General features: G+C 32.6%; 2 protein-coding genes across 11 annotated transcripts in view; one reads left to right on the forward strand and one right to left on the reverse strand.

Moving 5' to 3' along the window:
* Positions 1 to 2,962, forward strand: part of LOC134250664 (MAP/microtubule affinity-regulating kinase 3-like) — a 22,289-nt gene extending 19,327 nt beyond the window's left edge. For 6 of the 10 annotated variants that reach the window (XM_062733012.1, XM_062733011.1, XM_062733015.1 and 3 more), the window contains one exon: positions 346 to 2,962. In XM_062733012.1, coding sequence (XP_062588996.1) covers positions 346 to 700 — 355 coding nt within the window. In that variant the 3' untranslated portion in view covers positions 701 to 2,962. The remainder of the gene's footprint in view (positions 1 to 345) is intronic. The other 4 variants (XM_062733014.1, XM_062733016.1, XM_062733021.1 and 1 more) reach the window with 1 other exon arrangement.
* A 12,170-nt stretch (positions 2,963 to 15,132) lies between these two features.
* Positions 15,133 to 16,682, reverse strand: LOC134250661 (melanocortin receptor 4-like). The gene has a single exon (XM_062733010.1). It carries the CDS (start codon positions 16,315 to 16,317, stop codon positions 15,343 to 15,345), a length of 975 nt encoding a protein of 324 aa, XP_062588994.1. The 5' UTR covers positions 16,318 to 16,682; the 3' UTR covers positions 15,133 to 15,342.
* Positions 16,683 to 18,358: the final 1,676 nt, after the last annotated feature.

An 18,358-nucleotide genomic window follows, 5' to 3' on the forward strand; every position in this document is an offset into this window, starting at 1 on the left:
ATTAACACCGCTAATAAATGAAAATTCTCCTTATAAAATACTTTTTATATATCTGAAAATTTTAGAATGTGTATCTAGACCATACTTGTACTAAAATCATATGTATTCAGATGCATGAAAATGACGCTACTCAAAAATTTACCAATTGCATGGTACAAATTACATTATCGGACATATTGATGATGATATCATAGCAGAGAAAATTATCCCTGAATTTGACTTTTTGGATGTGCTGCATGAAGCATTTGATCTTTTGTGACTCTCTTTACTAATTGAATTCTGTCATCAAGTGCCAGTGTTGGAGGGATAGCCATACATTAAGTATTACATTGTTGTAATTTTCAGCAAATTGTTCCGCAGGTCAGTTGCAGAGGGACAGTCCGACAACCCCATGGTCAAGCCCAGGTCACTGAGATTCACGTGGAGCATGAAAACCACGAGTTCTATGGACCCTAATGACATGATGAAGGAAATCCGGAAAGTGTTAGATGCCAACAACTGTGATTATGAACAGCGGGAGAAGTTTCTGTTACTGTGTGTACACGGGGACCCGAATACGGACAGCTTAGTGCAATGGGAAATGGAGGTGTGTAAGCTTCCGAGACTCTCCCTCAATGGGGTGCGATTCAAACGGATTTCAGGGACCTCTATAGGGTTTAAGAACATTGCTTCAAAAATTGCCAATGAACTTAAACTGTGATGCCATGTTAAAGTGCTGGAATGTTGACCGATTAGTTTGGGGGAACATGAAGCGGGGCACGTCGGGATGGGCCAGATTCCCAAAGGTGTGGGAGAGAGAGTGTCGGTGGACAGATTGGACAGATTATAGATATTAACTTGTCTGTGGTAAAAAATTTATATAACAATCGCATTAACAGATTTTTATTTTGTACAAATGTGTAAAGAACATATAAAGTATTTGTATGATAAAATAAATGGGAGCCCACGCAGAAAGCGGGGCTGATAATGTGTACACAAGTATGTATATTTAAGACTGTGTAAATGATGAAAAAACAAGTGAATAGTGTGTGTGTGTGAGTGCATATGTAATGAACTTTGAGGGATGGGCACTGAAATGGATAGTAATTGCTCCTCACCTGCTCACTCAAATCAGAACTGGATGTACTGATTCTGGTATGTCCAGAAAGTAAAGTAGGATAAGGTCTGTCAGTGAAATTAAGTAAGATTCAGTAACAGTTCTAATGTCGGTGATGAGGTATAAGTAGAAATGCTTGGGCTTGTAAACTGTGATATCTCTTGATAGTGCCATCCCTCTTAGTGTCAGTTGTCTAGTGCAATTTACTTTCCAAAGGTAAAAATTGTGAACAAATGATACAGGCAGTGTTCTTTTAAAAATCAGTTTTTTAATCATGTCTGCATGTGTTTGCTAAATGCTTCCATGAAAGAGTTTTAATCTTCATAATACCTAGGAAAAAAATATAGCTTTGGCATATCCATGCTTACTGAATATAAGAGATGGTATTTCAAGCATAATGTTTTGTATCAGTCAGTGACGGTCACATTTTTTTCTTCTTATTTTCATGGACAAAATTTGATAAAAAAGTACAAATGAGATTAAATTTGTAGAAGTAGTAGTAAGCAGTATTCTGCAGGGATGGAATACTTGCATTATAATCTAGACAAAACTACAGTTTCCTTTCTGTTTTTCCGTGTAACTGTTAATATACACTTGGATGTGGAGTATTTGCACTCTTGTCAAACAATATTTCTTTGTTAGTATGCCTGTTTTGTTGTATATCATTTTATATTAATCAAACTAATTAACAAAGAACAATTTTTTTTATTATTATTTGATAAAACAACAAGTAGAAGTTGTGTCCATGTAACATAAAATAGCCACCCTCTATTTATAAATTAAACAATTGATATGTTAAAGGTTAAGGTTGAATTATGATGAGCACTTTTTTGGATGGATATTTTAATTTTCTACCTTCTTTCTCTGGAGATTCTCAGCTTTTCTGTTTTCAAAACAGGCTGGTTTGCAGTCAGTGTTGTAGACAAGATCACCATGTACATGTACCAAGCAATTGTGCCAAGAAAAGTCATTTTTCCAGTTTTATATGCATCCCTTGCACATGCAATTTTTCAGAGGTGAATTTGTTGATTGATTGTTCATTTTGATTTTACTTTCAGCAAATGCCACTGTGTGACAACTTCTTGATTAACCTTGCAGTTTATTTTAAAGTTCAGATCTTTGTTACAATTCTTGGACCAATAATGATGAATTAAGTTCTCTTGACAGTATTTTTGTATGATAAGTGATTTTTTTTGCATGAAATGCATTTTTTTTAAAAAGGCTTCTTTTCTTATGAAAAAAAAATTGTAAATAAAAAAAAACAAAACAAAATAAAGACAAGAAGGATTTATTTCAGCCACATCTTTAATATGTACAATTTGTTTCTACTTAAGTTATTTTTTAGAGGAAATAAAAATTAGTTGTTGGTACCTGAGAATAGTTTTGTACAGGAGCTTATTTGAAGCGGTACTTAAATTAATCTGCAAGTTCACATGAATTCCACTCAGGAAGGGAGCTTTTCTTCATTTTTTTTGTCTCACTTTATCATGCACAACAGGGTGTAAGGAAGGTACACATGTGGTCATGGAGAATGTGATATCAAATGACAGGTTTTATTTTGACATTGGAGACTTGTTAGCGATTCATTATCTGTACTCAGGCATCTCAATAGATTGTATTGTTTTTATGCTTTTTCTTGAGTCATTTAAATGTGGTGTAATATTACAGGGATGTAACATTGTACATGTAAAACCCCCAATATGCATGGAAACAGGACAATCTGATTTTGATGTCTGGACATTGTTGTTTGTTACCCAGAGTTCACCCTATCAAGAAATTAATCTTTTTATCAATTGTCATACAGTTACTTTTAGTTCATCATGATAAATAGTGAACAGGCAATTAAAAATTTCATGAAATGATAAAGTTGTATTTTCTTTTTTTTTGTGAAGAAGATGAGGGGGAGTGTTCATTGATTTTGTGGGTAACCTACATCCTTGCAAACATCAGTATTCACATACATTGATAATAGAAGAGTTATCTTTCTTTTAAAACATTACCCATGAAATTATATCTACACAAGCTAGAAGTTTGGTGACCAATGAACACTTCTTACTATGCTATTGACAAGAAGCTGTGTTTTGCAAAAAATTCTACTGATAAGGATATTGTAGAATCCATAGTAATGCTCCGCCCCACAAGAACCAAGAGGGTGCCTCTTCGAAAATTGTGAAATTGAACTTTAATAAAATTGTATAATTGTGAAATCCTCATCATAATGTTATACTAGCTCATCGGCATCCAAGGAGCAGAAGAGAAGTTTTTCAAAAAAAAAAAAAGATGCATTTTTAATCAACAGTGGAACTTCATAACCCTGGGTTAAACATTTAGTGGATTAATAATACGGTATCAAAACCCTGAACAAGTGGTCATGGTATTCGTAATTATGAAAGAGGCACCCTTGCTCACCATAACTATGTATATGGTTCATTGGTTTTGTACCCAGGAGCAGAGAAGATTTTTAAAAGAATCGATGCATTTTCACTATTTAATCAAGACTCCCATCCCAACACCAGAACCCCTGACCCTGGGGGCCACGAAATTCATAATTTTGGAAGGGGCACCCTTGCTCATCATAACTTTGTACAAAGTTCATTGGCTTAATACCCCGGAGCAGAGAAGATTTTTTTTAAAGAAATAATGCAATTTCAATACTTTGTATATATATTCAACAAAGCACCACCCTAGCACCAGAACCCGTGACCCTGGGGTCGTGAATTTCACCAACAGTTTGACTCCGTGACGTCCAGAAGTGAAGATTTTTAAAGATTGCATTAATTTTTAGTCGGCCGGTTTTTGCCCCACCCCTCAGCCCCAGAAGAGGAGTGACCATAAAATTAAATTTAGACCTTAAAATGGACGACAAACGACGCACAGCTTAATAAACCACGAAGGGGGTTTTAAAAGGGCAAAGTTGCTCAGGTGAGCAATGTGGCCCATCGGCCTCCTGTCCATATACTTATCATTTATTGCTTTCATTTTCCGTAAAAATATTGTTTAAAGTATTACATGTTCGTGGTATTATACCTACAATTCACATTTCATATATAGGATTAAAAAAAATTACTTCTTTGAATAAGTTTTATTTTTCGTATTAGGCATATTTTAAATATCGTCTAGAAGAATAATTCTTGAAACTAACGAAGACCCTTTGTTTAGAAGGCGGAGGAGGGGGAGGGTAATGGTAGCAGTCCAACATTACCCAGCATGGTTCATTCTACCTATTCCCACTTTTTGAAAATCAGGTAGGAAAAAGATTTCATGTGGGAAAAGGTATATTTTTTGTCTTTAGAAACAAATAATTAACTCTGAAAACATATAACCACTATGTAAACAATGATCGACAATTATTAATGAATACCTGTTGGAATAGAGGACTGGTATATTTAATTTTTTTAGTATTATAAAGGAGACTTTTTTAACTAATATTTTAAAGAAAAATAAGTGAATTAAATCAATTTTCATAATGTTCATTTTAAAATCCAGCTATTTCAATGTTTCCCCCTAATAAATCTATTTATTTTGTGTTCTAGAATCAAGATATAAAAGTGCTTATTCTTGTAAGACTTTTTTTCTCGTGTTATTTTCTAAAATCCATAAATTTTTTGATAAACGAAAAAAAAAAATCATTTTTTCATAAACTTTGAAATGTATTCAAATTGACATTTGAAAATCTAAAAGAATTCAATGAACATAGTTTTTTTTACTCATTTAATGTGCCTAAAATAAATGTCCCCCTGCTTGCAAAAAACTTATGTCCAAGACACTTGATGTTCTCAATCTGTTTTTACACAGGTATAGCCATTTCTTAACCTCAACACAGAACTTCACTTTTTTTCTTAACGTCTTTCAGATTAATTCAGTAAACATTGAGTCAATCTCTCAAACTTTAATACAGGTAGTTACTACATTTTACCAAAGGGTTTCATTGATAAATTTGCACACTGCCAAAAATTGGATTTCAATGATTTATTTATATACATGTCACATTCCACATAAATTTTTCATATATAGTGTTCTTTGCATCTGTTACTAAAGGTTATGAAAAATTTCACAGGAAATGAAAACAAAAAAATGTGGATTTTAAACAATCCTTAAAAAAATGTCGGAAATAAAGGTTTGAAAATTATATAAAACTTCTCTGGAATAAAAATGCAGCCCTTAAAATGTACAAAATACAGATATATCTAAGTAGGGGATGAATTAATCTTTTTTAATATTGTAAAAAAACAAATTACCTAGTTAAAAATATATTTATTACATAAAAACAGTGGTATATTGAGAATTTTTACAAATTATTTGGTATGTAAATGAGGTTTTCCTTAATTATTAAAAAAAATATATCATTTTGGTTTTTAATCGCGATTTTACGAAAACAGATGTCCGTTTTAGGTTTTAATATTTATAACAAAGTACTAGTTTAACCGCTTTTAATTACTGCTGATTAAGTAATAAAACGCATGTTTTCTAAAATTTTTATGCATCAACGAATTCAATTAAAAAGAAAATGTTCATGAAAAGTTTGAATAAGAAAATTATAACGTTTGCCGTCAGTATGTAGAGTGTCATTCGTATCTCTTTCAGTGTATGACGCTACACTAAAACTGAGTTCCATTACGAACAAACACTGGCTCTTTATAATTTAGTAATTTACACATGTACTTGTTACGAAATCTAATATTAAAATAAGGATTACTTTTCTTTTTTACTTAAACAATATGAAAATTAGATTTAAATCAGGAGAAAGAATGACATGAACCATTTGTTGTTTATGCCTTTTCTGTTGAATATCATCGGAGTAGATCAGCCGAAAGGTAGAATTTCGCTAAATTCCTTCTATGTAAAATGTAAAGATATTTCTGTAACTGTTTTACAAATATGCATAAGTGTACCATAGTGACCAAAACTTAATAAAGAAAATTAGAAAGAAAAATATAAAGCAACTGACGATTATCATGGTAATATACAAATAAAAAAATACATATTTATAATGTATGCATGTAATGAATTGTCTATATAAAATAAAAAGTTAATGAACCGGGAATGCTTTTGTCGAAATAAGTTTTTTTAAAATAAAACTCAGATTCTGAGATCAAGGACATCATGTGCCGACATCGCCAGGCGCAGTAACTCTACTTGGTCTTCCAGCTCCTTGATCCGTTGGCGAAATTCTTCTACAAATAAAATACACTATAAATGATACACAGAGAGAGAGGGGGAGAGAGAGAGCGAGAGCGAAAGAATGTCGGAGTACCTAAATTATTTCTGTTTATTCCACTGGAATTACTAGTACCTTCGATGTCATCCAAGAATCTTGCAAACTCAAAAGCTGTCGGACATCGAACTAAAAAAGGAATATAAAGCGAGTTCAGTTCTGCTTGCCTTAAAGGATATAGAATTTTTAAAAAAAAAAGCAATAAATTGTACACATAATTTTTATACGAGGGGCGTTCAATAAATAATGTCATTGGGGCTCGGAAAGAAACAAGAAACTCTTTTCCATGACTTAGTCTTTATGATTTAGCTAAAATATTCTCTTTTAATTAAGAAAAACACACCTCCGTAACATTTTCATTCAATTTCTAATTGTTTTTCGAACACATTTTGGAGTATGACCCTTTCCATTACTGGAATATGGCAGATCCTACGATTTGCTGTACTTGCTTTTTTTTCTTTCTGATAGATGTTTTTCTAAGTTTGGGAAATGAAACAAGTCAAAGATTGAAATATCTGGCAAATTTTGTTGGTGTGACAAAACGTTAACGTTAACTTTCAGTTTATCCCCAAAATTCCTTTACTCTTCATGGCCTGTGGGTTTGGACGCTGTCATGAAGAAATTTAATGTAGTGTATTCCCCATTCTGTTTCCTTCCTCTAAAAAGATCTTTCAATTTGTTTGCAAAATTTTTTTTTCTAGACTCCTCCAGAAATTGAACTTCCTCCCCGAATATGAATTTGAACAAGACCTCGCTAATATTTAAAGCCGCTTGGTCCGATTCTAATCGCTAAAAAAATATACCGTATAAGTGGAAATTTTAGCGAGACGCAAATTTAGCGATTTGTCCTTAAAAACTATATATTTTTAGCGAGATGTTATTTCAATTTAAAAATGTTCATTAAAGAACCTATTACAAATAAAACGCAATCAATTTTTAGCGAGATGTCAAATTTGAACAATTTAGCAATCTACGCTATATGCCAAAATTAAATCCTCGCTAAAATTTCTAGCTTTTCTGGCCCAGTAGAAATTTTAGCGAGGAAATTTTCATTATCGCAAAAAAATTTTAAAAATATCATTATATATATTTCATTTTATCTAAAACTTTCGCTAATATAAAATTACTATGGAAATGACCAGTTTTTAGGGAGAAATCGCTAAATTTATTAATTTCTTAATTTTCAAAAAATATGGCCCCTTAGGAATCATTTCCGAAACCCGGGGGTCATGATTTGAACAATTTAGAATTTACATTATAAAACCATTGGAAATTGTAACTTCCACATAAGTTTCATAAAAAAAAATAAAGCCTAAAATTTATGTGGCCCAGTGGTTCTTAAAAGAAGAAATTTTAAAGATTTTTCCTATATATTTCTATGTAAAACTTTTAATACCAGTACATGTGGCCCTGAAATGGTTGCTTTATGATTAAAAAAAATTAATATGCTACATTATCCCAAAAATTTCCACAGCCTTTTCAGCTATCCATGGCCCATGTGGTTCTTGAGGAAGAAGATTTTTAATTTTTTGTTCTATATATTTCTATTTTTTTAAAAATTGGATTCTTCATTAAAATACACACAAATAACGTTTCAAAATCATGGAGAGATTTTGACAATTTAATATCTACAACTACCCAAAGGATATGCTTCCACAAAGTTTCAGCTTTTGGCCCAAAGTTCTTAAAAAAAAAATTTTTTGTGAGCCCCACCCTATTTTTGTCTCGCTAAAATTTTTATTATTCGTTTTTCCCTTGTAAAAATAATTGTCCTTTATTTTAACAATTTAAAGTCCCCTTCACCCAAGGTCTTTTTGCTTTGAAGATATCAAAAGTTTGGAAAAATTAAATTTATCGCTTATATGTACGTATAACTCATGAAGAAAAAACCCGAGCATTTTTTCCACAACAAAGTGTACACGGGCAATATTCTAGCCCTCGTTACTAAACTCCAAAAAAAATCTTTAAAAATATATGATTTTCCTTTATTCTGTAAATATGCATATTAATATAAAAATTACTATGGATTATATTCAGTTAATTTCTTGATTTTTAAAAGATATATAATGACTTTGGATTCTACTAATGGAAAAAAAATACTCGGGTTTGAATTCTCTTCATAATTAGATATAACAGATAAAAGTATTTCTTTGAAGGTGACTTCAAAAACACTTAACTTCCCGTCAATTTAAAAAAATTAAACGTTTAATTTTACTCTAATTTACTGATTCTTGACAATTCATTTTTAATGCAGTGTCTCGAATAGCCCTTGTTTTCCAGCTTCCCACAATGAAATGATACGATGAAAAGTGGTCAGACAAACTGTTATCAATTCATTAAAGATTCAATAATGAGAGAAAGTCAAGCTTTATGTCATATGACTTCTATGTTGTATGTCATCGAGCTAATGACATTATTTATTGAACGTCCCTCGTACAGGTTTTATTAATGCTAATTGCAAAAATACATATGCATCCCAAAATATCCCTATCAGAATATCCCTATTTCTCTCAATTCTCTGATTCTCCCATTCTTTCTTTACAGGATTTCATTGCAATTAACCCCCGCCCCCAAAATAAATAAATAAATATTAGATTACTCTTAATTTCCGTTGACAAATGTTTTGAATTCAAAAACACCTTCACTTCAAAAGATACGGAAACGAAATTGTTAAAAATAACACAGAATTTATTACTTTTGACCTCAAATAAATAATATGGATCTACCTTGGGCTATAGGGAGGGTGTGTTCCCTGAACGTCTACTCCCTATAAAACAGCATAATTATCACATTCAATTATCAGGGGTCCCTCTAAGGGGCAGAGATAGCGTTTTAAAAGTGTTTTAAACTACATTTTTGCAATAATACCTATAAAATGAATTAAATGTTATTCAAATATTTAATTATTTTTAACTCAACTTTGAGTTGAATAAAATTTCATTGCAAATGCTTAACAGCCAGGACAGACAAATTAATTTCCCCCAGAACTTTCAGTGAAAGCCCGGGGGGGGGGGGTTACTTACTGCCGTGGCGTGCTCGATACTCGGACAACGCCCACGCCCTGTCTCTCTCCGTTTGACGTTCAATGATGGAACGTTCTCTTACTCCCAAGTCATTCCAGCCTTGTTAAAATGATAACAAATGTTCAATGATTTCAATTTTAGGTTTACATATGAAACACATTATGAACTAGGACTTATATTTCCATCAATTATCAATTACCAGGCATGGCTTCGTGGATGTATGTGAATGGCCTTGTATTTCCTAGCGCTATTCTTCTAACTGTGGTCAATGAGAAATCTGTTTAAAAAAGGGGGGATGAAACTTACAAGTAGATAAGAATTAAGAATTTTTTTACATGAACATATATAGTACGAGCAAAAAATTAACTGACTTGCATTAGAGATGTGTAAGTTTGGTGGTTGGTGGGGGTTAAGCAAGAATAAAAATAATAACTCTGTTCTGAGGCGTTCTGTGATTAATCCAGTGTTAGAACTCCAATGGCGTATTTTTTTTTACATTGAAAGCACGTCCCCTTCCAATTTTTTTCCCAAACAAAGTAATATTGAAAATGTTCATTGTAAGGCCAGCTGTCCCCTTCCTTTTTTATTGCAGTATTGTCAAATCAGTATTATGCACAGGCACCTGACGAATGGATGGTGTAACATCCCCCCTTCCTCTCCCCCAGCTTCTGAGAATTTTTATTAGAAACAAAAACTTATCAAAAATACATGATTTCCTAGTCTATATCATTCTTATATTCCGATATCTGATATCATTTCCCGCTTTTATTAAGATTTAGAGACTGGCTCTATACGGTATATAAAACACTAGTATTTTATACTAGTATACTACTTTTTGATAAGTTTTTGTGTCTAATAAAAATTCTCAGAAGTGCATGATACAATTTGGTACTGAAAGACGTTGAAATCTACACCTATCCCACCCGTATGACCAATAATTAGGTTTAGGATTTTCGATCGTAATTGTTTAATTTCCCCTCTTTTTGTGCTTGCCAAGTTTTTTTTTCAGGTAAGTTAAAAAAAATTTTCTCCCCCCCCCCCCCCCCACACACAACTCATAAATTATTCTACGTGAACGTTCCTTCAGAAATCCATGCTTTTTTCTGTTCACTGTTTTCATTGATTACAGAATCTATGAGATCTATCATTGTCATTTACACCCTTAAGCTTTTCATACATAGAAACATATAGATGAAATAGATACACATAGATGAAATACATGTATAACATACTATCACAATTTTGCAAAAAGAATTAAATAAACTGCGTGTATTTGAACGATTTGTTGATTAATCAATCTAATATATATTTTCCCTTTTAAAACAATGAAGGAAAAAAGTATATAGAATTAATATTTGAAAAAAAAGCTGCTTACCCATATTTCACCGATGTTAAATTGAAGTTTTTATCTTATGATACTATGGAACGCAGTTTATGACAGAAAAATTAAATGTTTATGTGAATCCTCACCTTTATTGTTTACGTCAAACCAAATTTTATACGAAGCATGGGTTCTTAACATACATAATTAGGCAGCAACAAGATGTGTGTGTGAAACACTGATTCCCTGGGCCCGTATGGCAACATAACGAAGATTAAACTTTTCTTCAATGCAAATTAAATATATTGGTACCCAAAGTAGGGTATTCTCATTGCAAATACAATTGTGAGTTATGAAAGTAGGCCAGGTTTAAGTTTTTCCACAAGTACGGAAATCTTCAAAGTCAAGGTCAAAAGGTCAAGGTAATTGGTATCCATTGAAAGGTCATGCCACAAAAAATACATATGTGAAGAATGGAAGCCTTAGCCCTATTCTTTCAAAACTCATGACCAGGTTAAAAATTTTAAAAAGTAGGTCAAACTCCAAGGTCAAAGGGCAAAATTTCTTGATATCAAATATTTGGAATATTTACGTACGTCTTTCATACTTATATATGTGAGGGATTCAGAAGATACTATTTTCCTTTCCTTTCAATAATTATTAACATTAAATAGAAATGATAAACTGAGTTTGAAATCTAGGAGGGACGACTAGTATATTTAAAAGGGATTTATGTCCGAAATATAATTTTCTGCTTCTTAAAATTACAACAGAGTAATGAAATTAGTTAAATTTTTAATCAATTAAGGGCATAAAGGAATTTCGGAAGTAAACGTGCAAATTTGAAAATTTGGCGAAGTTTTAAAGCCTCGTTCTATGGATAATATTAAAATTTTGGGGGTTACCGAGCAATATTTAAATTACTACCCCCCCCCCCCTATGAAAAGAGTTGTAAAAAAAGGATTTAATTCTGGTTTTAAAAGTATAAATTGATTATTGAAAAGCTCTTCTTTGCATTAAAAAATTAATGTCATTTATATTGAATGGAAATGGGGATAAAATGTAGGCGTAAATCGAGAGTTAGTGTGTGAAGTTCTTTACTTTGATTTTTTTATTATAAAACCTTAATTTATTTAGGAATTTGAATGAAGAATAAAAATTAAGGTAGCTTAACTTATGAAGATTCATTTGACACTAGAAACAAGGAATTAGCTGACACATGTATTTTCATATTGTAGCATTTGTTATTTTCATAATTATTGGAAAAAGTTGTTTTAGCTTCTATCCTTAAACACGTATGGGCATTGTAATGAAGGTCACCATTACCTAAGTACGGAACAGAATGTCCATGAGTGATGCCAGTTCATGGCGGCATACCCCCCCCCCAAACACACTCGTCAGATCTTCTTTTTTTTGGGGGGGGGGGGGGTCCTGTCGGATCTTTTTGTTATACTGTCATAATTATGTTTATGTCAACTTTTTGTAAACTCGTTACTTATTCACGTGTTTAAAAATTCTACATAAAAGTTTGTCCTCTCCCAGTTTAAACCATCAATTGACAACATCCCATTCTGACAAGTGGACATTATAAGTATTTGACCAATCAACATAAAGATCTGACACGTCAGAATTTAATCTGACATTCTGAAAAATCAACATAATATTCTATAAGTCAACATAATACATGACAAGTCGACAAAACATCTAACTAGCCGACTTGTCTGAAAAAAATTCTATTTGTCAGATTATATTATGAAATGCAAAGTAAGTCTTTTTTGTGTAAAGCATACATCGAAGCTTATGATTTTCATCTCTCACTTTGTTAAAGCGTCATTTTGTCATCAAACTACATGTGACATGTATGCTCCGCCTTACACTAATCATCCTCACAATGTCACTTAGTGATATGCGGAATGCCTATGCGGAAGGCGGAATTATTACCTGTTTCAAAATTTACATCTCTAGTATTTTTTATTTATATTTGAAGCATCTTGATATATTTCTTTTAATGTTTAATAGTCAAAACTTTTTTATTAAATTTTATTATTTTTTCAATAAATTGAAATTCTAAATTCTTTTATAAATAATTTTAAGTATGATATTATAAATGTTTTACTTACTTGCACTATTAAATTAGGAAATATAATAATTCTAATAATCTGAAAAATATTTTATATATAGCAAAATCTGAGTTTATGGGAGGTAACTTCAGTTTCGGTTTTGCTTTACCGTTACAATCCTCGGCCATCTCCGGATTCAGCATACTCGAAAGAGGTTTTTTAAAAAAAATATGCTGGACCAAATACAATATAATAATTATTTTCCAACAGAAGTATTTTTTCTATGAATAGGACAAGATTAATCGTTGTATAGAGTAGAGAGGGGGAGGGTATTCGCAGGACTATGATAACCTGATGATATTTAAATTATTTTATTTCGCTCTTTTGTTATCTTCGATTCTAATACGTATTTCTCCGACAATGTGTAATACCTTTCGGAACATTAACTGGCAAAATTGGAAATATACAGCTTACGTCAGTTCTATCTGTTTTCAGGTTTGTTTGTTTTTAAGTCATATGACTTATCAGATAACATATAAATACAAAATACAGGATGTAAAGCACAGAATTAATATACATAAATGAAATAATTACATATACTTCTTTTAAGTTAATACTGCTTGTTGTATACAATATTTCCAACCAAACATAGAAAAAATACTCAGTTTACAGATCTCTCTGTGCTTCTGCTTTTTGGAGAATTTTCCCTATATTACAAAGTTCACTCACATTTTCAGTTGATAATAATTGTAATAGTTTATACATACTAGGTCTATACCAATAATACTTTTTAATATACAATTTCCTGTACTCATGATAAAGTGGACATTTTAAAATAAAATGTTACTCATCTTCAACCTCCATCTGACAACAAAAACAAAATCTATTCTCCCTAGGAATATGAGTAATTCTTCCCTTCTCAATCATTAATAATTATAAATGTGCGCTTAATCCATATTTTGTAATCAATTGAATATACTTGGATGGAATTGGTTTGATTAAATAGGATTGCATGCACAGTTTATTTGTTAAATATCTATACACAAAACACTTTGAAGACAAAGAAAAAAAGCACTGACATTCTTGTATGAAAACAGTCAGTTAATCTTTGTTTGAAATTTTTTAAAAATATATTTTTGTTTGTAAAAATACCTTTCAATATACAGTTTTCTGACTCCAATAGTTTTAGCCAAAACTTTATAATACGAACTTTTCTTTGGATAAAAAGAGGTAAACGACCAAGTTCATTATAAATCATCAATGATGAAGTAACACTTTCAACATAATTTTGAGATAAAAAATTGCATTCTCTTTAGCTCTCCTGTAAAAGTCCCCATATTTCACTTGCATAATTCAAAATACTACTTACATAAGTATCAAAGACAGACGAGTAACATAATTAAAATGCACATTTCTCATAGACTTCAAAAGTTTAAACATACATTTCCTCCCCTGAGTAGCCAATTAAAAAAAAAAAAAAACAAAAAAAAAACAAAAAAAAAACAAAAAAAAAACAATCAAAACATTCAGTGATAGACAATGAAATGGGCGGGTACAAGTCGACGCGGACGTGGGGAAAACATCGGATTGAAATTACAGATCGAATTTTATTTTCAAAGCGAAGACTGAATGCATGATCCAAAAATCAACTTATTTCAACTCCCAAATACATATTGTTTGAAGTTCACATTAATATGAGTTTTAGCTTATAATTTTAAGAACGCGAAGGTCGTAGAAGACAAAGATTATTTTTTCAGGAGATATTTGATTCTAGAAGGGGGGGGGGGGGGTAAAAAATTTTCGAGTCAGGTCATGGCTTAACATGACAATATATTTTATTCCTAGGATTATAAGAGTGCATGGGTTTTATACTTATTCTCACTGAAAACTGTTGGACAACTTTATTTAAAAATCGTTCAACCCCCCCCCACCCCCACACACACAAACATATATTACAATATTTACTGTAGCAGTGTGTTTTTAATTGTATATATTATACATCATACAATATTAAATAAATACCAGTATTATTGATACATATGAAATTGAGTTTAATATAAAACTTCTATACGTAACTTATTGAAATAGGAATTTGAGTTTAATATAATCCAACTTCCCAACGTCCACCCCTTTACATTTTATTGTCTATCACTGAATGTTTTTGATTGTAACAGATAGAAATGACGTAAGCTGTTTATTTCCAATTTTGCCAGTTAATGTTCCGCGGTCTTACCATAATTTGGAACAATTTGCAATGTAATAAAGATCTATCAACTCAACATACTATGATAGTAAGTTAGTATCTTTAGTATAAACACAAATAACGATATCAGAAAATGCTCGTGGAAACGTTAACTGTTACTAGTACATGTATGTATTTGGAAATTGCTATAAAATTATCGTTACTTGCACCCGTGCTTAATGATTTGAAACAGATATGCTATTTTATAGTTTCCTTTCCAGTTTTCCCTCTTTTTTAATTCTTTTTTTAATAAAAAAAAAATTGCTTCCAAGTCAATCTTCAGGTACCCCAAAATGTAACAAAGTGTGGTAGATGCTTAAAACTCAAGTCAGCACTATTTTGCATCGCGTTGTTACAAGAGCCAAGTGGAAAAGGCACAGTAATTTTAGCTTGTCTCGTAACTTGTAGTAGATACTCCATAAACATGTCTGTGAGGTCTACAACACGATATCAGAGCTTTCCTGAACTGTGGAGAACTTAAAATATAAATAAATGGATTGATTGTAAAGTTAATGTATAAACCTAGACGACCAACGTATTGAAGAATAGCAAGCCACGTAAGATTGATCACAGAAATCCTCGATTCCAAGTAAGCAATTTTGATACAGTCCGCTATACTGCTGGGTAGTGTGGTCACAATGAAAGCAGTGATGATTAGAGTTACAATACGGGACATCCGGCGGACGGTGGACTTTCGACAGGCAGCCAAAGACTGCAATAACGTTCGGGCCTTCAATGTATGAAGGATCACAATAAGGACTATAGGCAGCACCGACATGGCGCTGGTTACTGCTATATTTGTGACTTTTGCGAGCTGGAGGTTCGCTCGTCCATTGATGACAACGGCGTATACATAAAAAGATCCTATGGCAATTGCCAATATCCATGCTCCTGCAGATATTGATATGACTCTTCTGATGGTCAACCAGACATGGCTCTCGAGGGGATACACCACCATGAAGTATCGTAACAGTGACAATAATACAATGTGAAGAATTGATGCGCATGCGCCTGACAAACTGAACATATCAGTAACGCGGGAAAAATTCACACTGAAATCGTCTCTTCCTTCCAAATACCATAACCTCATGTTGTCCCGAGCAAATCTGGATGTTGTATATACAAAGTCGGCCAAAGCCAGACACGAAATGGAGACATATGTTACGGTGTGGAGACGTTTATCCTTGCCAACAACAATCAACACCATTCCGTTTGCCACCATACCGGTCGTTCCTACGGTGAAACAGGCAATGTAAAATCCCAGACACAAAGTCGAGTGGAGGCAGACGCCTGTAGCCTGTCCAGAAGTCTCATTGTAATGCCCATCCGTGGAAATGTTGAGTGTCCTGTTAAAGTTCATATCGTCACAGCTATAGGTCTTGTACACTCAGAGATGCCAAAGTTTTATGTATATGGCAGTGGTGATTTCACACGTCCATGTACACGTTATTAATTGAGCTGACATTCACGTGAAACAGGTGGTCAGACAGGGAAATCCCTACAAGTAAAAATTGGACCCATTTGACATTCAAACATTGTCATTATTTTTCCACGTGTTACCCTTTTAGAGGTTTATGATGCTGCGATATCAAGCATCAGAGCCCGAGGCAAATGATGGAAAAATTAATCACGGACAACATAATATAATCCATCAAATTAGAATAAAATTTGTACAAATTATTTAGACCTAAATCTATGATAAATCTAATCACCCAATCAATCGAAAAGGGGACATTAATGTTTCCACAGGGTCATTTCTCTTGCCAACGAGAGATTTTTCGTTAATTTAGGAATCAAACATTATAGCTTTATAAAGCTTTTAAAATATTGAATATAGCAAGTGCAGAGTCGAACTTTGTAATAAAATGAGGTCGTGATGAAAGATAACGAATGCAGAAAACAAAGGAATTATTTTATTTAAGTATAGGTTCAAGCTGATCTGATACACCTCAAAATCATTGATACTCTGCAAGAATACCTTTTGATTTTTTTTTCTATCTTGTATATTTTCTTCAATATCGGTAAAATGTCCAGATTTCATATGTTGATTTGCTATAAATTCCCCACGATTAAATATAACCTTTGAGTAAATTGCATATATACAGTCAATGAACAAATTTAAAGGTTGTGTGTGTGTGTGTGTGTGTTTTTTTTTGTTTTTTTTTTTGAGCTACCGATGTTTTGAAATAGATTTCCTGTCTCCTAACTGAGGCGTCTCCATATGAGTGAAAAGTTCTCGAGAGGGACGTTAAACAACATACAATCAATCAATCCTAACTGAGAGATATAGAGAGAATAATTTATTATAGCTTAAAGTAGATCCTTGTAATTAAGACTGACTTCTGAAAGAAAACACGTGAAAAACATCTCATAACCAAAGTAATTTGGTTTAGTAGTCTTGAACTTTAAGGATTGTTGGAATCGTATAATATTCACCATGCGTTTTTAATTCTCTAGAAATGAAACAATATCAAACCTTTTCATTTAAATCACCAATTTAACACATGAAATTAAACACTTTATACAGTTTTCCTTATTCTTCCAAGGATTGTTTCTTTACAGTGTCCATGTACATTTTTCTTCTCTGGGAACTGTGGAATTTAAATTGAATCCATGCAAAAGTGGATCGTTTGATGTACTTTCTGACATAACACAAACAACTTCTATAAGCCATCTTCCTTTAGGTGTTGCTGGAGTCCTCGCCGAACGTCTACTCGTTGAAGGTTGCTTCTTGCATAATACTGTTTACCACGAGTTTGGATTCCTGTAGAAAAAACTTATGCTTGGAGTATATATAAGCATTGGTGAATTTACAAAAAAATATTTTTAAGTCAATTAAGGTATAAATATATTATCACTAATAATACATGCATCGGTATCCGATTGATACGTTAAGGCGTTCTTGCTTGACTGGTACGTTGGGGCTATCTGGATTGGCGATTTGATTAGTGATGTACTGGTAATCCATCCTTTTGACGGCCTGTCATTCACGATTCCCGCATCTTGTTTCCACCGCTCTACTTCTGGTTTTGCAAAACCCCAAGTGATCTTGATCAACAGTGGCAGTGTTCAATATTGGCTTAACATGATTCTTCCCTACAATATATCTTTGTCTTCAGATTTGCATGTCAACTATGTGGCCTTTTTACCTTTCTTTGCCACTCGTATCTAAAGCTTTGGTAATTGTCAAATTCTGGGCTTTCCTGTTGATTGCTATACGGCCTTCAAGGACAATATTTTTATATCCCCGCTTGAAAAGTGGGAGGGTATACTGTAATTGGGATGTCTGCCCGTCCGTCCGTCTGTCTGTTACGCTTTGTGGTACCCATCTCTTACCCGTAACTCCTCCTATACCACTGAGTGAAATTTAATGAAACTTTCACAGAATCTTTATTATATAT

The sequence above is a fragment of the Saccostrea cucullata genome, unplaced genomic scaffold, assembly GCF_032062105.1.
Source record: "Saccostrea cucullata isolate Sc308-1 unplaced genomic scaffold, CSIRO_AGI_Scuc_v1 ctg10, whole genome shotgun sequence".
Classification (NCBI taxonomy): Eukaryota; Metazoa; Mollusca; class Bivalvia; order Ostreida; family Ostreidae; genus Saccostrea; species Saccostrea cuccullata.